At 37.8% G+C, this 23354-nt stretch overlaps 4 protein-coding genes across 5 annotated transcripts; 3 read left to right on the top strand and 1 right to left on the bottom strand.

The window, feature by feature from the left end:
* Nucleotides 1–1356: 1356 nt before the first annotated feature.
* LOC110760350 (large ribosomal subunit protein eL8y) lies at nucleotides 1357–4054 on the bottom strand. The gene is made up of 7 exons (XM_021962596.2): nucleotides 3900–4054; nucleotides 3285–3332; nucleotides 2958–3159; nucleotides 2234–2403; nucleotides 1998–2126; nucleotides 1809–1901; nucleotides 1357–1698 (listed from the first exon to the last, which is right to left on the bottom strand). The coding sequence occupies exons 1-7, from the start codon at nucleotides 3900–3902 to the stop codon at nucleotides 1567–1569; spliced, it is 777 nt and encodes a 258-aa protein (XP_021818288.1). The 5' UTR covers nucleotides 3903–4054; the 3' UTR covers nucleotides 1357–1566.
* Nucleotides 4055–6347: 2293 nt separating this feature from the next.
* Nucleotides 6348–11307, top strand: LOC110760355 (DEK domain-containing chromatin associated protein). Of its 2 annotated transcripts, none has more exons than XM_021962604.2 (11): nucleotides 6348–7165; nucleotides 7256–7289; nucleotides 8517–8596; nucleotides 8724–8783; nucleotides 8905–9012; nucleotides 9093–9173; nucleotides 9291–9371; nucleotides 9835–10345; nucleotides 10488–10585; nucleotides 10672–10702; nucleotides 10795–11307. In XM_021962604.2, exons 1-11 carry the CDS (start codon nucleotides 6680–6682, stop codon nucleotides 10974–10976), a joined length of 1752 nt encoding a protein of 583 aa, XP_021818296.1. In that variant the 5' UTR covers nucleotides 6348–6679; the 3' UTR covers nucleotides 10977–11307. The 2 variants fall into 2 exon arrangements, with proteins under 2 accessions (XP_021818296.1, XP_021818295.1); XM_021962603.2 differs by having other exon boundaries at nucleotides 6349–7165; nucleotides 8902–9012.
* A 3254-nt stretch (nucleotides 11308–14561) lies between these two features.
* LOC110760343 (omega-hydroxypalmitate O-feruloyl transferase-like) lies at nucleotides 14562–16679 on the top strand. The gene is made up of 3 exons (XM_021962589.2): nucleotides 14562–14691; nucleotides 14862–15314; nucleotides 15579–16679. Exons 2-3 carry the CDS (start codon nucleotides 14874–14876, stop codon nucleotides 16434–16436), a joined length of 1299 nt encoding a protein of 432 aa, XP_021818281.1. The 5' UTR covers nucleotides 14562–14691; nucleotides 14862–14873; the 3' UTR covers nucleotides 16437–16679.
* Nucleotides 16680–17545: 866 nt separating this feature from the next.
* On the top strand, nucleotides 17546–20050 carry LOC110760347 (Ubiquitin carboxyl-terminal hydrolase family protein). Its single transcript, XM_021962593.2, has one exon. It carries the CDS (start codon nucleotides 17836–17838, stop codon nucleotides 19129–19131), a length of 1296 nt encoding a protein of 431 aa, XP_021818285.2. The 5' UTR covers nucleotides 17546–17835; the 3' UTR covers nucleotides 19132–20050.
* The last annotated feature ends 3304 nt before the right edge of the window (nucleotides 20051–23354 follow it).

The raw sequence follows: 23354 nt of genomic DNA, 5'->3' as shown, positions 1-23354 counted from the left end.
ACTTAATTAATAATTTCAATTCTTAATGTTTGCATTGACCAAAGATATTTTCTGGTATTTTCAATGTTTCACTATTCTCTGCCTTTTGCTTTATATATATAGATTATATATATTTATTATCTTGAATCAATATTTTTTTTCCTTCAACAAAGTAGTTATATATTGGTTTTTTCTTCTGTAATGGGGAGGGTTGAGGAACCCATTCCCCAATGAAGGTGGAGATGAGGAATCCCCGATATAAATATTGCGGGTATGAAGGCGGGGATGGGGGAAAAAACCTTAACAAGAATAGGGATGGAAATATCATACCCACCCCCGATTCGACCCATTGCCATCCCTAAACCAATCCCCCACCCCACAGACACCTACCCTCACCTCCTCCCTTCTGTTTTTTTACCCCCATACCCCATGGGTTTTCTTCGTCTACACCTGCAAAAAGAGAGAGAGAGAGAGAGTATTATTTGATTTTTCTGGTTTTTATTTATTTTTAATGTATAAAATGACCATTTTGCCTTTATATTTAATGGCAAATTGGATGAAATGTTGCAGATTTAGACGGCAGGGGGGAAATTGGCGAAAAAAAGAAGTTCATATATCCTTAATTTTCTAAAAAAAAAAAGAATAGATGGTCAATCGAAAGTTAGGTACAAGTTCAAGGGGCAAATCACTAGTATACCCTTACAAATTTACCAACTAGCTCTTTCTTTTTCCTTTTTTCTTTTGGTCTGAATACCAACTATTAAATAAAAAATAAATGCTTTTTTCTATTGGACCAATCCTTTGGTGTGCTCCCAACAAAAGTGGCCAAAAATAAAAATAATTTTTTATAACATATATTCCTTTTCCATTATTCAATTTCAAATTTATTTTTGGGAGGAATTAAATTTCAAATTATATTCCCAGCCAAATTTGAAAAAGTTTAATTTGTTTTTAAGCCACATTTTCCTGTTACACATGTTCTTGTTACCCTACTTTGTATCTGTGTGTTTCCATAATGATGAAGTTAAATGCAAATTCTTCTATGCTCCAGGCTTAGGCCACTGATTTAACGCATGCTTTGAATTTTGATATGGGCAAAAAGATTTAGTTTCAGATATTTGGAAATTGAAGGAGACAGCATTCAGACTTGCGATATTGAGAAGAATTAATTTAAACTTTTTCCTCCAAAAAGTGTTTCATGAGTTAAATTTATAAGATATTACATCGCCTTCCTCCCCTAGAGAGAGATGCGGATGAGAATCCTTTCAGGCTCGTAATAGCATTCATATGAAAGCAAAAACAACAGTTAATAGCTAGCTAGTAACTATTTGATAAAACCCGGCAAATTATGTAACCATGGTTGAAGAAAGGAACACATTAAAGGAGAACTGGTTTGGATGAAAATAGATGAAGAGAAATGTAGATGCTACAGATGTTCTATCAAAAACCATATCCACACTCTAACCAGAGTGATATAAAAGCTCAAGTTGATTTGTAAGTGATAATAGGGGGACAGACTAGTCTTGAAAGAACCAGAAAAAACAGAAGAAAATGACCAACACCCTCTCCTCTCTATGGAAGATACTTCTAGTTCAGCCTCTGTGCGGCTTCCTTTGCTAAGAGCTTCTCCTTCGCCTTGGTCCTGGCCTGTGATTTCGAGCCCATGATACCACCTCCCCACTTCTTTCTGTACTCATCGTACTTGTCATTGAAGTTGGCCTGAAAATCATTCAAAAAATGAGGCAATGTATATCGTGTGCATTTACGAACCATATCAGTCAAATGACAATATGGACATATATATCATGTGCATGATTCTTTTGATATACCTTGATAGCCTCCAGAATCTTGCTGAACTCCAACTTATCCTCATTCTTAACAGTGGTCAAACAAAGTGCAGCCGCTGTTTTCTTGTGGAGAATCTGTGAGCACAGAAACATATATATATTTAGATATTTCACGAAACAGAGTCGTACCACATCCTTTCAAGAATACCATAAAAAATCACTGAGTTATACCGCTCCCAAGCGTGATTTCCCCTTCACAATGCAGTATGGGATCTCCATCTTCCTGCACAAGGCTGGAAGCCATACAACCAACTCGATGGGGTCCACATCATGAGCAATAACAACTAGCTGAGCCTTATTCTGTGAGACAGGTAACCATCTCATTGGTTAGCATAACTCATATGCATTTAACAAGATTCACTAGAAGGAACAAATCAATATGATGCACGCAGTGATAGATTAGCAACCTGCTCAATCAGGTAGGTTACGTGGTTGAGTCCATATTTCACAACAATTGGCTTCTTTGCCTCAACAGTTTTTCCTTCAGTTTCAGCTTGAGCTCTTTTCAGCAGACGTTCCTTCTTTGCTGCTTTGTCTTCAGGTCTGTACTTGAGTAGCAACTTGAAGAGACTTGTAGCTGCAGGCAGTGTTACAAATATTGAGAAGTGATGTGTGGTAATGACTTATAAGAGTTTATCTAGAACAATAATTATTTGAAGAACACTAGCATAAAAATCATAAAATACTTCAACGAACACAATCAAAAGATAGCTCCACGATGTATGTTTCTTATGCTAAAAACATGATAAAGATCCCATGGCAGAACATGAAGGGATAGTCATTAACAACTCAAATCAGTAAGTTTAGACCAACAAATTCTTGGTTAAACTATGAGTAGCATTATATGCCTATCTATGAGAAGGAATGCGGAATAAGTGTGACAGTGGCATAGAGGTAGAAAACCGTGTGCATTAAGATAATATTTTCCTTTTGCAGTGGAAAACCAGTAGGAAATTAACTTACGTTCACCTATCCAACAAAACATTTTCAAAAGATGTTAAGAATCTAAGTATTCTGACCAAAAAAATGAATACAAGTATTTGGATAGCCTTGTTCAAACAAATCCATTTAAAACAATCCTAATAATTGAAATTACTCAAGCAGAAACTAGCATGATAGTCTGGTCCATACCAAGGTTCTTGTCCAGAGTCTTGGTGAACTGGTTAAGTGCTGGTGGGACCTTCAAACGTTGCTTGAGGATCCTCTTCTTCCTCTGGATACGGACAACCTTGGGCCATTTCACAAATCGGTGCAAATCTCTCTTTGGAGGCAAAGCACCGCCGATCCCAAACTGCTTTGTACGCTTTTCAAATAGTGGGTTCACAACCTTCTCCTAAAGACAGCAATGAAAATAGACATTCAAACACTTGATAACAGACAACAAACTACAACCAAATTTAAGTTTACAAGTCAATGCTTCATAAATAAAATTAGAAAATGAAGAGCCATAGGAAATACAGTTTTCTTCTTTGCAGCAGCGGCCGGTTTTACACCTCTTTTGGGAGCCTGCAAAACGAAATAAAATGAGACAATTGAAACAAACAAGAAGTAGCTAATATTCTAAGTATGTCACAAATTTAATTGGGGTTACAACACAATTACGTTTAATAATTGATACACCAACAATCCCATCCCAAAAGTGTTTTCAGAAATATTGAAGTCAGCCTTACATTTATGGATCTTCCCAACAATAGAGGCTAAAACAAGCTTCTTAAACAAACAAGATAAGAGGTGGGGATAAAAAAAACAACACTCAAATCAGTTTAATTGGATGAAGATATGAGTGAGAGAGATAGAACAAAGCCGCATAATTTTTCTCGTTTAACATAATGCATCAAATGTGAAAAACAATATTCCATCATCTAATAAGCTTCATCAGCTTAAATTCACATGAACAAACACCAGGATTTTACAAATGAAATCTTATTCCAATCCCATGAGATTGTATGAAATTCTGCATTTCACGCCAACAACAGAAATCATCAAAGCCACAAACATACAAGTCAAAAACAGTTGCTCGCAGTGCAGCATAATATTCAAGCATGCATAATAGAATTAGGGTTTGCACTATACCATTTTCGGGTGGTCAAGATCTTCAGTGGCCTTGGGGTTTCTGGAACGGCGAATGAAACCCTAAACTAAGCTGGAGCTCACGAGTGGGGCTAAGTGTAGACTATATATAGGTGGCCCTTTTCCACATTCTGGGTTTTGATTCGAATAGTTGGATCCGACCCGATCTTCCTGCAACTATGGGCTTGAGGTTATGTTGATCTTTGGACAAGCCGCACTGTGGGCCTTACTTTTTCTTTTGTATTGGTCCGACCCGAAATACCATCCATGATCCGAAAACATGGGCGCTCGCGGGTCCCGTGGCCCTCAAAAAATAAAGTCGGAAATTCCACAACTGTACAAGTGTAAAGAGCAAGCATAAAGTACGATGCAGTGTAAGTGTTTTTCCTTAGGTGGGTGGGAAGTACGTTAAATTTATACCGTGGTTATTTGACTCTAATAACTTGTGATGAAACACTAATGCGTTCTTAACTAAATATTATGATATAGTCTCGAACACTGCATGCACTATCTAGACTTGCGTGTGATTTAATGAGAGTTCTCCTAACTTTGCCTGATTACAAAGTTGTCATATAAATAATTATATACGACAACAATTTATGTTTCGGTGCTTCTTGTGACATCATGGAAAAACCTTCAAAACTCAACATCACTAAGCCAAGTCTCATCACCATAGCTTATGAGAGCTCTACCATACTTAGCCTCCATGGCGCTTTGCAAAATACAAATTATATTCTTCTAGGGAAAAAGTAAAAATGGAGCAATAGTTAATCATAAAATGTCTATGAACACAATATGTTCAAATTGTTTAATATTCGAAAATAGTTATTTCAAAATATGTATGTCACGATAAAAAATAAAAAAATTCTTTTAGTTGGGAAACATCTTATCTAATAAAAGTATGACAATACTTTATCAAGTGTCATTCCTCCTCAACACATGATGTGGCCTCCTTAAAAAAGACACATGTATCTTTTCTTTTTTCTTTTTTTGTTTCACTGACTCTCTATCTCTCTCTCTCTCTCTCTTCTCACCTGCTCTCTCCTCTCATCTCTTCGTCTTTGTCTTTTCCCCTGCAATTCTTTAGAATAAATTTTCAGCCCCTTTCTCTTCCCGATCATTGTCATTTTCCATCCTCGGCGTCAACGTTAACCACCATCTTCCATCTCCTCGTCATCTCCCCCTCCATTATACGTTCTCTCTCCAATCACTATTCCTCCATCTTCATCATCACCCAATCAGTCCTCCTCTATCATCATCACCCAAACACTATGTATTGATTTCTCTCCTTTTTAATTTTTAATTTTATTGAGCTATTTATTGGGGAATTCTATAAATTTTGGGAATGGTGGAAGAACATGGTACGACATGGGGTATAAAAAATTTATCCGGTGTCACTCTCTCTCCTATTTGAGTTGTAGGGAAATAGATGGATAGATGAGAGAGCACAAGAGGAGAGGAGATTGGATGAGAAGAGAGAGAGAGATAGTCGGTGAAACGGTGAAAGAAAAAAAATAAAACAAAACAAAAATAAAAACAAATGTCGTTTTATAAGAGGCCACATCTTTTGTTGAGAAGGAACGACTCCTGATATATAAGGAGCCAAACATTGTCCATAAAAGTAAGGTTTGAAAATGTTACATGCATCCCAAATTTTAAATAAATGAATACTTGGTAGAGGTGTTGTGTGTATGTTGATGTGAACTAATATTAAAGCAACCTTGCCTCCTCGTGATTTTTACATGCATGAGCCAACTGCCTAAGTGAATAAACATATTGAGCCTTTTTTTATATGAAATATGAATCCATGAATGTTTGTTTGGTTTATCATTTATATTAATTAAATTCACATATAAATGACTTGCAAAGCACTAGTTTTTGGGAATTTGATTGAATGGAAATGGATGATAATCAACATTCAAATAACAAGTGAGATTGAGTTAAAATCTCCTTTCTTCACATTCATATGTTGTTGTCACATGCTCTTATGAACAAATTGGAATTCTAATATTGACCATGCTTAAACTCAGTTATTCTAAACTTGTTCTAAGAAAATAATACAATTTTATCATTATAATTTGAGCTCGTAGATTTCAAAACAAAAACACACAACAAGTAATCAATTTGGTACCCACAGGCGCGCGCAACTAACACTAGCATTTCCCTATGAGGCAATAATACTAATGTACTTTCTCAACAATGATATGAACATTTTTTAGCAAATCCACCTTTGCAAAACAAGGGATATATGCCTCCTTATGAACTGGAACTAGCCACATAGCCACATAGCCACATAGTCACATAGCCCATGGCCAATATGACCAAATCATAATGGACACGTGGCAAAATTAGCTTTGTTTGTACGTACGTAACGTACCCAGTGAATTTCTTTTTGGTGGTGAGTGAGAGAGAGTAGCTGACTAGCTAGTAGTAGTAGTAGTAAAAGGACAGAGAAGCCCGCTCTCAAAAATTTGGCATGAAATTTTGAAACCCCCCACCAAACCCTCCCTCCCTTTATATTTCCACAGCCCGCCCGAAATCACCCCGAAAAATTAAAACCCCCCAATTTCAATTCCCACCAATTTCACAACCCCAATTTCTAATTTTTAATTTCACTTATCGTCTTTCTCTTAGATTTACATACCTGTAGGCTGCTCATAGGCTCCTCCTCTCAGCTCCCAGCTCTGTGATTTCTAGGGTTTCCATTTCCCAAAACCACAAATCTAGGGTTTTAACAATTATTTTTGTCCAATTCTCGATCTATACTTGATTGCTCCGTACCCATGGCGACCGAAGCCCTAGAGGACAAGAAACCGGAAGACGAAGCTCCTCTTGAAGAGAAGCAAGAGGCTGAAGCCGAAGTGGAGCCTAAAGAAGACCAAGAAGAACAAGAGAAGGAGGAAGAAAAAGAGGAAGAGAAGGAGAATGCTCCGGAAGCTTCGGAGAAAGTGACTGAAAACGAGGAAGAGCAAGTTGGTGAAGAAGGCGAAGAGGAGAAAGAGAAAGAAAGTGAAGAAACTCCGAAGAAGGCGAAGAGGGGCCGAAAAACTAGCTCCAAAAAGGAGGAGAAGGACAAGACCGAGCCCAAGAAGCGGGGCCGAGACTCGTCAGGGAAGAAGTCGAGTAAAGAAGCTGAGGCGGAGAAGAAAGAGAAGGAGCCGGTAACGCCGGTGAGTGAGAGGCCCACAAGGGAGAGGAAAATAGTTGAGCGCTACTCAGCTCCTGAGAGTGGAAGGTCTTCGGCGAATAAAGCTTTGAGCATTGAGAAGGTATGGTGGTGAGAAATGGTGCCTTCTCATTTCATCTTTGTCGAATTTTTGATAGCCTAATTTTTGTTGATTTGGTTTTTGTGATTTCAGGGTCGCGGTACAGAACTTAAGAACATTCCAAACGGTATGAGTTTTTTTTCTTCCGTTTTTTGTTTTTGCTTTTGATAAATTAGTTCTTGTTAAATTTGTTGTTAGTATGATTCAATTGCTAAAACGTTAATATTTTTGCATGTTGGTTTGCCGTGACACACAATGTCAGTGACACTGAATGTTCTCTGGCCTTTCTGAAAATGACCCAAAATGGGTTGCTATTTGTTTTAAGTAGATCTTTCATGTTTCCTTTCATTTCATTGGCATAGTTATGTTTTTGCGTACCAATTTGGTGTTGGTAGTATTATTGAATCTAGAGTCCTCACAAAGGATCTTGGATTTAGGTGTTTGGCACTTGTAATGTGGTGGCTGCTTTAGTTTTACTAGTTTTGAAGTTAGAACATTACATGTGGCCTCGTAATTCATATATTGTTTTACCTGAACTCACGTTTTAATGTGATGCTGGTTCTGTATCCATGACTGTCCCAGTTATGATGGACTGCTGGAATACATTTTATCTTCCAATTAAAGAACCACTTCTAAGAGCACTCCTTTTCCATGATCAATCCTTTTCATTTTTTCAATGTGTTTTGGTATTTCACCTTCCTCATTATTGACAGTCTAAGTTTGGAATTCTAAAGCCTTTTGTAGTTGATACCCATCTTCTCAAAGTAGTGGCTTTTTTTGAGTTGAACTGGTGTCAAATGGCAAAGATGAGCCTTGAGTTAAGACAGCCAACTAAGCGATGCTTATTTGGCTGCTATGTACTTAGGATTAAAAGGAAAATAAATAAGTTGGAAGACAAGAAACAAACTTTTGTGATATGAATTTCATTGTGTTGTTCCTCGAGTTGTTGTAATACCAAATTTTCATATTGAAACAAGGGACTGGAGCTTATATCCATGAGTTAGAATACTAAAATGATTTTAGTTCTGAATCCAAATTATGGAACACCACTGTGCATTCAATCTTATTTACATTGCTCTTGGTGTTATAGCTGAAGTGCGACCTGAAGTTGGATGATTTAGTGGCAGTTATGATCTCTATAGTTTATTTTTATGTAGTTCTAATTGGTTATTTTCTTTAGCTAGATGTCACAAATTTTCACATGTAGGATTACTGCACGTTGAGAGGTGGAAAAAGTATATAGCTCTTGTTATATGTGAATTTACTATGCAGACAAAGTGTTATTTACTTCTATTAAAATTTCTTGTTACAGCAGCCTGGCCTATTTTTTGTCTGATATTGTGAACTGTTTCAGTGGCTTTCAAGTTGTCAAAGCGAAAAATTGACGACAACCTGCAATTACTTCACACAATTCTCTTTGGGAAAAAAGCAAAGGTTAATTTTTGGTTACATTTTTAATTCAGTGATTTCAGGTGCTTTGCCCTCATAATATCTGGTAGTTTTTTTCAATAAAAAAAATAAAATATTGTGGTGTGTTTTAATTGGTTATGTTCTTGTGCAGGCTCATAATTTGAAGAAGAATATAAGTCAGTTTTCAGGTTATGTGTGGACTGAGAATGAGGTATTGTATGTTATGTGTGTTCTCCTTAATCAATTTTTATTATTTGTGCGACTTCTTCTTGTATATTCATATTATACTAGAGCCTCTGTTGTATTCATCTTTATTTTTCTGTTTTCAGCAGGAAAAACAGAGGACAAGGGTAAAGGAGAAGCTTGATAAGTGCGTTAAAGAAAAATTAGTGGATTTTTGTGAGTTTCTTAATATTCCGATTAAGGCTGGTACAAAGAAGGTCAGTGGTGGCATAATTTTTTTTTTTTAGTGTATGAAAAATTGATGGGTGACCCCTTATCTCATAAGCTGGGCTTACAGGAGGAGCTTTCTGTTAAGTTATTGGAGTTTTTGGAATCCCCACATGTCACAACTGATGTTTTGCTTGCTGAAAAGGAACAGGTTCTATTTCTTCTTTTTCTTGTTCTTTTTTATTTATTTTAAAAGTGTTGTTTGCTTGCTCTAAGTTCAATTGTTGTGGTGTTTTTTGTTAAACCATGTTTCTTGTCTGAGTTTCAGAAAGGGCAAAAGCGGAGGAGGAAGGTTACACCAAGTAAGATTGCAGGTTCTGGAGACGCATCACCAGAAACATCAGCCAAGGTGCGTATTCATTAGTCAAAATGAAATTAGAAATTTTTAAGAAATGATTTTTCCTCATCTGGAGTACATTTTGTGATACATTAGTTTCCTTAATTCATTGTTATCTTATACACATCGCTCGCTGCTTCAAATGCATATTTTTCAACACTTTTGTTATATGTGCTTATGCCCAAGCTTCTTCTCCCAGAAAAAAAAAGCCTCAAATGATTTACTTCATCTTGTTTGCTTTTAATTAGATGATAGGATTTACTTATTGAGTCTTCTCTGTATTTTTATTGATCAGTTTTTTTATTTAAATTTTTAAATTTTTAAAAACTCTTAATATGATAGCATTTGCAGTGTAGTCCTAGAATTGATGATGTATTGCAATGTGTATGTGTGTGCCAGTGGGTCATGCAGCACGATCCATTTTGTATTGTGACTAAAGTTTTGTAGTCTTACTTTCTGCCTTCTTTGTTCTTAGAAACAAAAAGAAATACCCAATGTTGAAAAAAAGCAGGAGTCATCCAAAGCTGAAGAAGAGGAGGGCGATGACAATGATGAAACTTCAGATGCAAAGGACAATTCTGTTGGAGATGATGATCACAATACGATGGATGAGGATACAGACCATGAGGATAAATCCGATGAAGAGCAAGACGAACCAAAAGACCAGGTCTCAAGTCCAAAAAGTTCATCCAAAAAGGTTGTAAAGGAGGGATCAAAGGTTAAAGCTGGGAGCAAAGCAACACCTGCTAAGAAGAAAACCCCTGCAAAATCTGTGAAAACACCTACGGATTCTGCAAAGAAATCTAGTTCTACTTCAAAAAGAGGTGCAAGTGATGCTGATGGAGCTTCTGGCTCACAGACTAAAGCAAAGAGATCTGCAAAGAAACAAAAGACTGAAAAGGAAAGCCAGAAGGATGTTAAGGAAAAGGCCAGTGGCAAGAAACAGTCGAGCAAGTCCCCGGCCAAGGTTTCGGCAAAGGATCAAGGTGATTTGCTTTTGCTGTGGATTCTTCCTACTTATTTTGATGCTTTAATGTTTTTACTTTAAGGCTGTTTCATGAAATGCTTAATTCTCCCAGAAGTTTAGGAGTGTCTCTTTTAATTGTATCAATTTCTTGCATGAGCCAGCGAAAGGAAAAACTAGCAAGAAAGCAAAGGCAGAGCCCACGAAAGATGATATGCATGCAGTAATTGTTAATATTCTGAAAGAAGTGGACTTCAATACTGTAAGTGACTATTGCAACAATGTATTGAGTGGATGGTTGAAGTTATGTCAGTTATATTATTTAATTTCTGCATTTTCTTTGTGCAGGCAACTTTATCAGACATTCTCAGGCAACTTGGTAGGGCTTCTTTCTATCTTCTATGATTTCTTTTTTTTCCTTTGATAATCTTCGCTTACACTTAGCTAACTGCAAAACTGTAATTTACCTAGGTACCCACTTCGGTATTGATTTAATGCATAGAAAAGCAGAGGTGAAGGATATAATTACAGAAGTAATTAACAATATGTCTGATGAGGAAGATGAAGGGGATGAAGCAGAGGAGGAAGCTGAAGCTGGTGATGATGCTGACAAAGATGAAGAAAAGGACGACAACGACGAAGATGATGCTTAGTTCATAGTAGGCCAGAGCTTATACGTGACTGTTGCAGAATATGTGCCATACGGCGGCATTCACCAGTTCATATCTTTCTACAGAGGTGTGTGTCATCAGCGGTTTTTAAGAACCGATAGGATTGCCTTAATTTTCAGATAAATATACCCAGCTGGGTGTGTTTGTACCATATTATTTTAACCTCTTTTGTAGTGTTAATCTGACCTCAGATTCATATGTTAGGTTTGTTTACTTCTTTTTAAGTTAAACCCCCCTCCTATAAAAGTTGTTTAGCTGTAGCCATGACTTAATTTTCATTATAAATGAGTAGTAAGTGGGTTTTTTTTCTTAATTGTTTTCTGTTCTTTTTTGAACTACAATAATTGCAATTGGATTTAGCACGAGGGTTACTTTTATCGGAGCCTAGATTTTGAGGAATTAACAAATTGCCCCACTAAATTTTGAGGGAAAAAAGATTAAAACGAACAAATGAGTGATTATTTAGACTTTTACTATTTTAAAGTTTTTAGATCATGAATAATGTGAACTTGTAAGCGAAAATTTCAACGTGTCATGGGCCAAGTATACATTGAAAGGACACGAAACTGACTAGCATCTAAATGAACCTATAACAATTTAAACATTTACATTACATGATCCACTGCAAGTAAAAAAAATATTAAAATTGAATAATTCTATAGCAATTATCCTAAAGGTTGTTGGTTAAGGAGCTTGTAGGTTCGTATTAAAATAAACGAGCTTATAGTTCAAGTGATTCAGAATATCAGTAGGAGTTTGTAGCTCAAAAGAAAAATAAATGATGGTTAAGATTTTTGCTTTTTTCAATACGGTGATAGTTAAATAAGTTGGGTATTCTTGTTTGACACTAATCAGGTATGTTCATTATTTGTATTAACAAGTTGTGCTATTAAGCGTTCAAGAATTTTAACCCATTAAGCATCATATCGAATTTGAGTCGTACTTAACAGGCATCCCTATTGTAAGGAAAGAAAACACATTGGCATGGTAATATTATAAATTTCTGTTTCTAAAAACAGAAATAATAAAATGTTATTTCTTAGAAAAAAATAAGGACTGAAAACAGTATTTTCGATTTTATTCTTCTTTTAAGTAAGTAAAGGAGAAGGACAGAAAACCAAGGTGGTTGGTGTGGGTGGTTCGGCATTCTCATTCCTTAAGAGAGGTCAGGGGTTCGATCTCTGCTCTTGTACGGAGTCACCACTTTGGCTAGCACTTTACCCTTTACGGGCCGACCCGGTGTGAGCGGGGATTAGTTTGGATTGTGGTTAAGGCTTAAAGGTGCCACCCATAATTGGGGCCAATTCAGAACCACCTCGTAGTTCAGACCAAAAAATAAAAAAGGAGAAGGACAGAAAGGACAAAAAGGACAATAGGAGAGAGGAGTATTGAGAAATGATTTGAGGGGTTTTTCAATTGAATAGTGTAAGATGATTTTTTAAAATATATTTTCTTTTAATTTCAGTCCTCGTTTCTTTTTATTTTGTCTTGTCAAAATTAACCTTTGTGAGCTAACAAGCTGCATCTGTCAGCTTTTATTATCTGATTTCTGGGCCATAGAAACAGCGCCTCTGATAAGGGGGAGTTTAAGCCTAGGCAAAGAATTTCATTTTATACCAACATGAGTTGGTCCAAGTGGAAGGGACTTGGATCCTTTAAATAAGAGGTTCTGGGTTCGATCCCAGGCACTTGCGAATAGAGCAGATTCTGTTGGGAGAGGTCCCCGCTTTGCGCCTGACCGTACCTCGAGAGATTTAGTCTCCTCAGTCGCGGGGGTATACCCTGGGAAACAAAAAAAAAAAAGAATTTCATCTTATTTATTTATTTATTTATTTTGGGTCAAACTGGAATAAACTACCAGGGCAAAAAGCCAAAGATACAAAACTAGAGTCCAAAGCTAATGGGCAACTGCAACCAGGAAAACAGAACATACAAGTACAAAGACTAGAGGAAAGGGCAAAGAATTTCATGCACATTGTTAATTAACCCTATGTTACTTAAAGTTGATTGAAAAGTTTCATCCAACTTGGTATAATTTTGTATTTAATACCCATTCATAAGGTCCAATAATAGTGTAATGCATTTTTCTTGCTAAGTTACTTAGGAGATTATGGACCTATAGCTTCAGTGATTCAACTCTATACCTACCACCACGAGAGCTTGATTCGAAATTGACGCGGATTTCAGAGCCATCTCATGATATGGACCAAGGATTTTAAAATGGAATGGGCTAAATTTAGGTACTAAGTAGATAGAAAATTCAATAATACCGTGTGATTTCATTGATAACAAAAAAATAAATAAATAAAGCAAGAACAATAAAATCAATTACAAATCCTATTTGATAATTCATAACTCATAAACTGAAATTGATGCCCCAATTGCAAATACTAATTGATAATTCATGAGTGTCAATTGCACCTAATTGATACTTCATAAACTCCAAAAAAATCCTCAAATTAAAGCATCAAGAAATTGAGAGAAGCTTACATGACGAATATAGGAACTTGGTTCACTTGAATTAAGTCTTGAAGGTGAGTGCAGTAGCAACAAGAGCGTTTGTTTTTTTTCTTCTCTACATGCAAGGGTAGGTTGGTGCTTCTTGTTTTTTTTTCTACGTGCTGTGTGTGAGTTAATTTTTTTTTTCTTTTTTTTCTTTTGCTGTGCTGTGCTGTGAGGTTCCCCCCTCCTTTTATTGACTACGTGCTGTGCAAATAGGCTATTTAAATTGGGTGAGCTAGGATTTTATGTTTTGGGCTGAAAAAAAGAAGCCACCTGGACTATAGCCTAGGTTTGCCAAACTAAAGGTCTGTCCTTGTTACTATTAGTAAGAAGATCATATCCCAACCCAAGTCTAATGCTAACTTGTAGGTGTGAGATTTAGGGATTAGCTTATAGTTAACCTCAACCTAAAATCTAAGGGAACCTTCTAACTTCTAACTGTGTGATTGGCTAAAACTTGCAAGAAAGCCATTCTGTCAGCTGTAATGCAAATATTACTTCTTTTATGATCACTCACTTTTCTTCCAATTCCAATTAAGGTCAAAAAGTTCAGATATTATGGCCATGAAATTCATATAAATCTTATTCTAATCAGTAATTTTGTGTTTAAATATTTAGAGCAAGTATACCAAGCAACCTAATATATATATATTTTGGAGGCCTAACACACCAACCAAACCCCATCATCATCTGATTCTGATCATGTGCTGGTAACATTTTGGTTCACTGGCCAGTACTCAACCACAGCTCATATGAGCTTAGCACAATCTGCAGACAAAAACACCAATCTCCAATATATATACTTCATAAAATCTCATGAATTTAACAATAATAATATAAAAACAAAGGTCTGTCAGTCTTAAATTTCTTGTTCCTGAGAGAGGGGCTATTCCACTAAAAGAGCTTTGCGTATGAACCCGAACCAATTAGACAAGTGAAAGAAAACCAGTCTCTTTCATGCTGCAGAGCTCTTTGCCAACCAAAACAATTTTAATGGTGAAAGTTTTTTGTCTTGCTTTTTTTTTTTGGGTTTGGTAGAGAAACAAGAAATCCATTACTAGTTATAATTAAAATACTGAAACTAGCTACACACCACATCAGTTTCAACCAACCAAACCTCAGAGCTATCCCCAGCTGCTCCCTATATAAATCATTCCAGCCATTTCTCCTCATATCATCTATTGCAGCATTACAGGTACACTTCAAAACATTCCTTCTTTTTTTTTCTTTTTTGCTTTTAAAGTTCAAGTTCTTGGTACATAATATTGACTATATTCAGCTCATTTTGTAATTTGCATGTATTTATATGGTTTGGAAATTGGCTGATCACCTATATTTCTCTTACTTTTCTTTGAACTGCTTTAGGTGTTTTCTGTGATGGCGTATATCAGTGGCAAAGCCTTTGAACTTTCTGTACTTAAAGAAGAACCAACTTTGGTGCCTCCTGCAGAAGAAACAGAGAAGGGCCTGTATTACCTCTCAAACCTGGACCAGAACATTGCGGTCATCATTCGTACCATCTACTGCTTCAAATCGGATTTAAAAGGGAATGAAGAAGCTGTGGCGATCATAAAGAGTGCCCTGTCAAAGGTTCTTGTTCATTACTACCCTTTGGCAGGGAGGTTAAGTATCAGCACAGAGGGGAAGCTGATAGTGGATTGCACAGGTGATGGTGCTGTGTTTGTTGAAGCTGAAGCAAACTGTGAAATGGAAAAGATAGGTGACATAACAAAGCCTGATCCTTTGACTCTTGGGAAGCTGGTTCATGATATCCCTGGTGCCAAGAACATACTTGAGATTCCTCCCCTGGTTGCTCAGGTTTGAGTTTCCGAAATTTTTTCATGCTTTCTTCTTTCAGTTTTGAGAACAGTCTACTCACCACCATTGATGTAGCATACTATCTTACTCAAGGATCGTCATGTCTTAACAAAAACTATAATTAGTTTTTGATACACTTGTTATAACTTGGAGTATAAGAAACTGTCAAGAGTGCTACTATTGCTGATCTTTGATATAACCAGACCTTATTTTAACCAAAACGAACAAAAAGAAATTCTAAGGTGATTGTTTAATCAATTTCAGGTGACCAAGTTCAGATGTGGAGGATTTGTCCTTGGGCTATGTAACAACCACTGTATGTTTGATGGGCTTGGGGCAATGGAATTTGTGAACTCATGGGGTGAGACTGCTAGAGGCTTGCCACTTAAGGTCACCCCATTTCTAGACAGAAGCATACTTAAAGCCAGAAACCCACCTAAGATAGAGTTTCCACACAACGAATTTGCTGAGATTGAAGATATATCTGATAACGCCAAACTCTATGAAGAAGAATTGCTATATAGGTCTTTCATTTTTTACCCTGAGAACCTTGAAAAGCTCAAGAAAATGGCCCTGGAAGATGGGGTTCTTGACAAGTGCACTACATTTCAAGCACTCTCTGCCTTTGTCTGGAGAGCTAGAACTCAGGCCTTAAGAATGAGACCAGATCAGAAAACAAAGCTTCTTTTTGCTGTTGATGGGCGCTCAAGATTTGAGCCACCAATACCAGAAGGGTTCTGTGGGAATGCAATTGTGCTAACAAATTCACTGTGTAGTGCAGGGGAGCTATTGGAGAAGCCGTTATCATTTGCTGTTGGGCTAGTTGATAAAGCAGTTCACATGGTTACAGGTAGTTATATGAGGTCTGCCATAGACTACTTTGAAGTAACAAGAGCTAGGCCTTCTTTGTCTGCAACTCTTTTGATCACAACTTGGTCTAAGCTAGCTTTCCACTCTACTGATTTTGGGTGGGGAGAGCCTGTGCTGTCAGGGCCAGTGAGTTTGCCTGAGAAGGAAGTAAGTTTGTTCCTTTCTCATGGGAAAGACAGGAAAAGCATAAATGTACTTTTGGGTCTGCCAGCTTCTGCTATGAAGATATTTGAAGAGTTGATGCAGATTTAAAAAAGAAAAGTTGGCCAGGTTAAGGAGGAGAAGCAATAATCATAACCCCAATTCAATTTACAAAGTGAAGAAAGAAAGAAATAAATCTTGAGAATGAATAAAAGGGTGGTAGAACTTGCAAAGTTTGTTATGCATATGTTTCATCTATTTTCTTTGTTTCATTTTAATGTGTATGGTTTTTATGGTGAGTATTATACATATGTTCAGCAGTTCATAAAGAAGAACATGAAGTCAACTTCTAAATCAGGTTTTGTTGGGTTGTGTAACTACCAAGTGCTTGTAAAGATATCTAACACTAACTTCATCAGAAATCATCAACAATAACTAGGAAACATTGCCTTGTTCTTTCATGATTCTCACTGTCAGCAAACTCTGTGTGTCTGGGGTGTGATCATAAATTACCAAGACAAAAAAAATACATGAATACAGAAGAAAAATGAGCATCCATAGTCAGAGCTCTTAATTTGAGAGCCTGTAGAAAACCCAACAGAGATTACACTTAAAAATTCTTTGTTGTTTTGTGTGAAATGGAGAAAAAGAAAAATGAAGGGTTTCTATATACCACTTGATAAATACACATCACTCACTCTGCAACAATCAGTAATTATCACTCTGCCTCCAGTTCATCAGATTATTGGCTTATCCATTAATAAAATTAATTATATTCAACTTCCGCCGATTTTGCAGTAGAACTTCAAATTTACCTTTTCTGTAGTTTGCAAGAAGGAGATCTTGTGGCATGGTACAATCCAAGTTCCAACCCTAGAACAATTTCAGATAAAAAATATGATTAGGTTTCTTCGTCATGTACAATCCATCCAAAACAAAGTACTAATCTTCCATCCAAAGCTGCACCATTATTAAATAAATTTGGAAAGTGATAGTACATGAAATAGAGGATAAATGGTGAGATTAAAAATTACATTTTGTCTAATTCTCATCAAAATTTCATGTCTCTATTTTTCAAAACTCGCTGTGAATAGAAATTGGGCCAACCCAGTAATCTGGTTCTTATGAATACAAAACATCAGCCCTTACTGGCCCGGCCTGCTCTTCCTGGCAAGCAAACTGGGCCTTGAAAATCATTATTTTAGAGATCCAATACAAACTTCACGACGACGTAGTCTGAAGAGCCCCGCAGTATAGTTTGTGCTCTTCTTCCTGGTTTGAGATTCATGGGTCCAAAACCAGGTCACCCAAGTCGAGGCTCTGCAGCTTAAACTCCCGCTTTCGTTCTAATATTATTTCTATCTCCTTCTGCTCCATCAATACAGCCGCAAACACCATCGGTCTTTTCAAGCAAAATCATATACACACGAGACCAAATGCCTTCACTGCGGCATTTTCACAAACACCATACATTCTTATAGCTGCCATTGCTTCGCTTTATTCCAACAATATGTTTGTGAGAAGATACTGGTCAGTTGGGTCGTGGTCAAAGGATCAGAAGCGGTTTATGACCACCAGTAAGCGGGTGCAAGACAGAAGCAAATTGAAGAGGATTCATGATCTTGAGATTGTCACTGAGAAATGGAAGATAGCATCCAAAGTGCTCTTCTTAATGGAAATTCTTAAAAAAGAGCCTGAAATGATCATTCCCGTTAGGTCATTGGATCAGTACCGCAGCCAGATTAGTCTCCCAAAACCTAATCGAGTGTCTGATTTTATTCGGAAATCGCCGAAATTGTTTGAACTGTACAAGGATCACAGAAGGGTTTTATGGTGTGGGATGACCAAGAAAGCTGAGGACTTGGTAGAAGAGGAGGATAGGATACTTGAGGAACATCAAGATAAGGCTGCTGAGAATGTCACTCGTTTTCTGATGATGTCTGTTGATAAAAGGCTTGCTTTGGACAAGATTGTCCATTTTAGGAGGGACTTTGCTCTGCCAGTTGATTTTAGGACTGGTTGGGTGCACAAATATCCCCAACACTTTAAGCTGGTTAAAGATGAGGAGGGGCTTGAGTATTTGGAACTTGTTAATTGGAACCCTGCTTGGGCTATAACAGAGTTGGAGAAGAAGACAATGGGGATCACTGAGGCCAGTGAGGATCATACGCCGGGCTTACTTTCGATCTCTTTTCCTTTGAAGTTCCCTCCCAATTACAAAAAGGCATACAAGTACAGAGGAGCAATTGATCATTTTCAAAAAAGGTCTTATTTATCTCCATATGCAGATGCTAGGGGACTCAAAGCTGGGTCTAAAGAATTTGACAAGAGGGCAGTGGCTATCATGCATGAGCTGCTTAGCTTTACTGTTGAGAAGAGATTGGTGACTGATCACCTCACTCACTTTCGACGTGAACTCATGATGCCCCAAAAGCTTATGAGACTTCTGCTGAAGCATTTCGGCATCTTCTATGTTTCGGAGAGGGGGAAGAGATTTAGTGTCTTCTTGAAAGAAGCTTATGAAGGATCAGAGCTGATTGAGAAAAGCCCTCTGGTGCTATGGAAGGAAAAAGTCCAGAGCCTTATTGGTTATAGAGGGAAGAAGAAGATAGAAACTTTCAGTGATATGTCAGACATGGAAGACAATGGTTTCGAAGAGAGCCAATCCGAAAATGAGGACATTGACTTGCAAATTGAGCAAGAGGAGACAGAGGGTGACATGGAGGATGATTCACTTGGAGATAATTCTGAAATGGACATTGATGAGGTTTGCAGTGCATATGAGGATAATACCAAAAGATGTTAAGGTCCTCAAAATTTCATATTTGCAAACAGGTCTGTCTCTGTATGTGCTAGATTTCTAGTTGTAGATCCTGGTTTTTCTGTTGTGTGAAATGATCATATCATAAATTTGGAAATTGGAACCTGGAACAAGAATGTGTGCCTGATACAGAATGAACAAGCAATGTAGAAAACTGGATTTCCAATTGTTTGCAATGTATGAGTGAAAGCAGCTGTTTGGTTAGACAGAAAATGAAATTGGGTTCCGCGTGTGGATGAAGTTCAGTGTTCAGGTCGATTGAAAAACGTTTACAGACATGAACGAACAAAATCTGCATGGTAGTGTTACCTAAAAACAAGTTCACATGATGAAGAAGATAGTTTACAGTTTACTTTGAATTAAGAAGAAAAAAAGTGCATGTGTTTGAAAGGTTAAATGGATACTGAAAACGAATTACATCCAAAGCAATATCATTAGGACCCTAAATCATTGTTTTCGGGTCCAACATTAGCTGGGTGAGGATCTACTTGTGACACTCGCGGAATCTACTTGTGAGGATCTATTGGATCGGATAAGTTGGGTCCCATTGTGGCGGCCCTTTAAGGCTATTGGATTGGTTCAGATGGGGCCCATGAAGTCTTTACCCGTTAGGTGTCCAAGATGTTAAGAGACCATCGCAACCCTAATTCTCCATTACAACTCTTGCCGGTACCCTGGTCGTTCGAGAAACATTCACATGAAACGGGAATAATACTATTTTGCTGTCATTGGCCAATCACGGTATGCCACACGTGATAACTTTTCCATGTGACAGAGACAGACTGTGATTGGCCGGGGCTATCCCCATTTCAGACAAATTTTTATGGTGTTCAAACAAGGTGATTTCTTAGGGCTTTGTATTGATGTGACTTTTGACACCCTTGTGATGTTATGTAATTCATTATTTCAGATAAATAAGTTCAATCTAATCCAGATTTTGCTTGAAAATGGCGTTCCCAAATAAAATTACTGTCAAATTACCGTCATTCATAATGGGTATTCAAAATAACATTCAAAACTCAGTTTGAAAAAATAAAAAATAAAATCAAATGATGGTTAAATTAAGAATTCCGCCAGTACTCAAATTGTATTACTATAACTCTTCTTTTTGCTAAGGTCATCAAACAATGGAATTCATACTTTGGTTTAGCAGTTTCCTATGTTGCATCGATATGGATACGGGTATACTGATATGATACGATATAGACAAATATCTCTTAAAAGTAAGATATGCATACGGCACCAATACGGTGATTAAAATAATATAAATATATAAACAGTCAAACAATATGGGTAGAATATTTTCAGATATATTTCATTCTCCGAAAGGAGGTATTTATAATACAGGTTACAAACCCTAGTAGGGTTTAATTAGGAAATAAGTGGAATCCTAATTACATAATATCTATACAAAAGGAAAAATAAATAAAACCCAAATAGAATAGGATATATTTTACTCGCCAACACTCCCCCTCAAGTTGGAGCAAAGACGTCACGCATGCCCAACTTGTCAAGCGAGTTGAGAAAGATACTTGTAGAAACAGCTTTCGTAAGAACATCAGCTAACTGATACTCTGAACGGATGAAGGGGAAGGACACAATCTCCGCATCCAACTTTTCTTTAATGAAATTTCGATCAACCTCCACATGTTTTGTACGGTCATGTTGTACAGGATTATGAGCAATTGCAATCGCAGCCGTATTGTCACAATTTAAATTCATGGGTTTATTAGGTCCAAAACCAAGGTCTTTCAACAATCTCCTCAACCATAGTAACTCAGATACACCATGAGCCATTCCCCGATGCTCGGCCTCAGCACTAGATCTAGACACCACCTTTTGTTTCTTGCTCCTCCACGTAACAAGATTGCCACCCACAAACATAAAATACCCAGATGTCGAACGCCTATCTGTGGCTGAACCTGCCCAATCAGCATCTGTATACCCTTCTACATTCATATGGCCATACTTGGAGAAAATTAACCCCTTGTCAGGAGTTACTTTCAGATACCTTAAAATACGAGTCACAGCCCCCATATGATCCACACTAGGAGAGTGCATAAACTGACTCACTATATTTACAGCATACGCAATGTCCGGACGGGTATGAGCTAAATAAATCAATTTCCCCACAAGTCGTTGATAACGTTCTTTATCAGTCGGAACTTGATCGGGATATATCCCCAACTTATGATTCTGCTCACTAGGGGTATCAATTGGTTTACAATCTAACATTCCAGTTTCTGCAAGTAAATCCAAAACATACTTTCTTTGGGATAGAAAAATACCATGTTTAGATATGGCAACTTCAATCCCAAGAAAATACTTTAAATCACCCAATGATTTCATCTCGAACTCAGAAGCCAGATACTTCTGAAGACTCTGTATCTCCACATGATCATCTCCAGTCACAATCATATCATCAACATAAATAATTAAAGCCGTCAATTTACCTTTATGACGCTTCAGAAACAAAGTATGATCAGAGTTACTTTGTACATACCCAAACTTCTTCATGGATGCAGCAAATCTTCCAAACCACGCTCTTGGAGACTGCTTTAATCCATACAAGGATTTCCGTAGCTTGCACACCACACCCTCCTTAGAAGTCACAGGGATACCCGGCGGAGGATCCATATATATTTCTTCCTTGAGGTCACCATGGAGGAATGCGTTTTTGACATCAAATTGTAGCAGCGGCCAGTCACGGTTAGCAGCTAAGGATAAGAGTACGCGTACAGTGTTGAGCTTAGCTACTGGAGCAAAAGTCTCTGTGTAATCCACTCCATATGTCTGAGTATACCCTTTTGCTACCAATCTTGCCTTGTAACGATCAATGGAACCATCAGCCTTGTGCTTCAAAGTAAACACCCATTTGCACCCAACTGCCTTTTTTCCTTTTGGTAAAGGAACTAACTCCCAAGTAGCATTCTTGATCAAGGCTTCCATCTCAACATGCATTGCATCTACCCAGTTTTGATCAGAAAGAGCATCCTGCAACTTAGTTGGCACACATACACTAGATAATTGACACAAATATGATGCATATGACTTAGATAAACGATGAGTTGACATATAATGGTTAATGGGATATTTAGACTTGGCATGTATATCAGGAGAATATTGCACTTTAGGTTTCCCACGGGTAGTACGTGGGGGCAAAGAATAGGTAGGCACATCACTAGAAAGTACCTCATTATCACAACTTGATTGAGGCAATGGCAGGGCAGAGGGGGGTCTATTATCAATTTCATCTGTACGAGAGTCGCCAATATCACTGTTATGTCCTTCTGAGAGAGGCTCGAAAACACCAACAATTTCGTCTGGCGACCGGTCGTGGCTTTCCTCGCGACCGGTCGCGTCACTCGTATCGGTACTGTTGTCGCTCGTCGACGCGAGCGACCGGTCGCTTCCTATGTGCGACCGGTCGTTTTCATCATAGAGTCGTTGGCGACCGGTCGCCTATGTGCGACCGGTCGTTTTCATCACAGAGTCGTTGGCGACCGGTCGCGTCTTCCCTGCGACCGGTCGCTTCCTGTTCGCCAGAAATTCCTTCTTCAGGTCCAAAAACTTCCATATTTTCCACTCCGAAACTCTTCAATTCACTCCTCATCTCCCCCTGAATTGAAGAGGAGGGAAAGACATAGTAGGGTACTTCTTCATGAAAAGTAACATCCAAAGTGACATGTACCTTCTGAGTAGGCGGGTGATAACACTTATAACCCTTCTGAGTAGTAGAATAACCAATGAAGACGCAACGGAGAGCACAAGGATCAAGTTTACTCCGTTGATGGGAGTAGATATGAACATACGCAACACACCCAAACACCTTCGGAGGTAACTTAGAGACCGAAACCGGAGGAGTAAGAGCACACAACACATCAAGTGGAGTCTTGAAATCAAGAACCCGACTAGGAGTACGGTTAATCAAGTAGGCCGCGGCCAAGACACCATGTCCCCAAAGATGATGAGGAACAGACATATCCAACATAAGAGAGCGGGCAACTTCAAGTAACTGACGATTCTTCCTTTCAGACACGCCATTCTGTTGAGGAGTGAATGGAGTGGTAGTTTGGTGAATGATACCGTGATCACGAAAGAACTGATTCAATGTATGATTCACATATTCACCGCCATTATCGGTCTGAAAAACTTTAACATAAGCATGAAACTGAGTAGACACCATGGCACAAAAATCAGGGAGAATA

This window comes from Prunus avium, chromosome 5 (genome assembly GCF_965620075.1).
Source record: "Prunus avium chromosome 5, drPruAviu1.hap1.1, whole genome shotgun sequence".
Lineage (NCBI taxonomy): Eukaryota > Viridiplantae > Streptophyta > Magnoliopsida > Rosales > Rosaceae > Prunus > Prunus avium.
The sequence above is the reverse complement of the archived record's forward strand: the minus strand, read 5'-3'. Positions and strand labels throughout refer to the sequence as shown.

What these genes read in the sequence shown, in the direction of transcription:
- LOC110760350 (XM_021962596.2), bottom strand. An exon ending in GACTCTGGACAAGAACCTTG is followed by an intron (nt 2,404 to 2,957) that starts GTATGGACCAGA and finishes CACTGCCTGCAG; the next exon opens with CTACAAGTCTCTTCAAGTTG. An exon ending in TAACCTACCTGATTGAGCAG is followed by an intron (nt 2,127 to 2,233) that starts GTTGCTAATCTA and finishes CCTGTCTCACAG; the next exon opens with AATAAGGCTCAGCTAGTTGT.
- LOC110760355 (XM_021962603.2), top strand. Translation starts at nt 6,680, where the DNA reads ATGGCGACCGAAGCCCTAGAGGACAAGAAACCGGAAGACGAAGCTCCT. An exon ending in ACTTAAGAACATTCCAAACG is followed by an intron (nt 7,290 to 8,516) that starts GTATGAGTTTTT and finishes GAACTGTTTCAG; the next exon opens with TGGCTTTCAAGTTGTCAAAG. An exon ending in GGTTTCGGCAAAGGATCAAG is followed by an intron (nt 10,346 to 10,487) that starts GTGATTTGCTTT and finishes TGCATGAGCCAG; the next exon opens with CGAAAGGAAAAACTAGCAAG.
- LOC110760343 (XM_021962589.2), top strand. Translation starts at nt 14,874, where the DNA reads ATGGCGTATATCAGTGGCAAAGCCTTTGAACTTTCTGTACTTAAAGAA. An exon ending in TTCCTCCCCTGGTTGCTCAG is followed by an intron (nt 15,315 to 15,578) that starts GTTTGAGTTTCC and finishes AATCAATTTCAG; the next exon opens with GTGACCAAGTTCAGATGTGG.
- LOC110760347 (XM_021962593.2), top strand. Translation starts at nt 17,836, where the DNA reads ATGTTTGTGAGAAGATACTGGTCAGTTGGGTCGTGGTCAAAGGATCAG.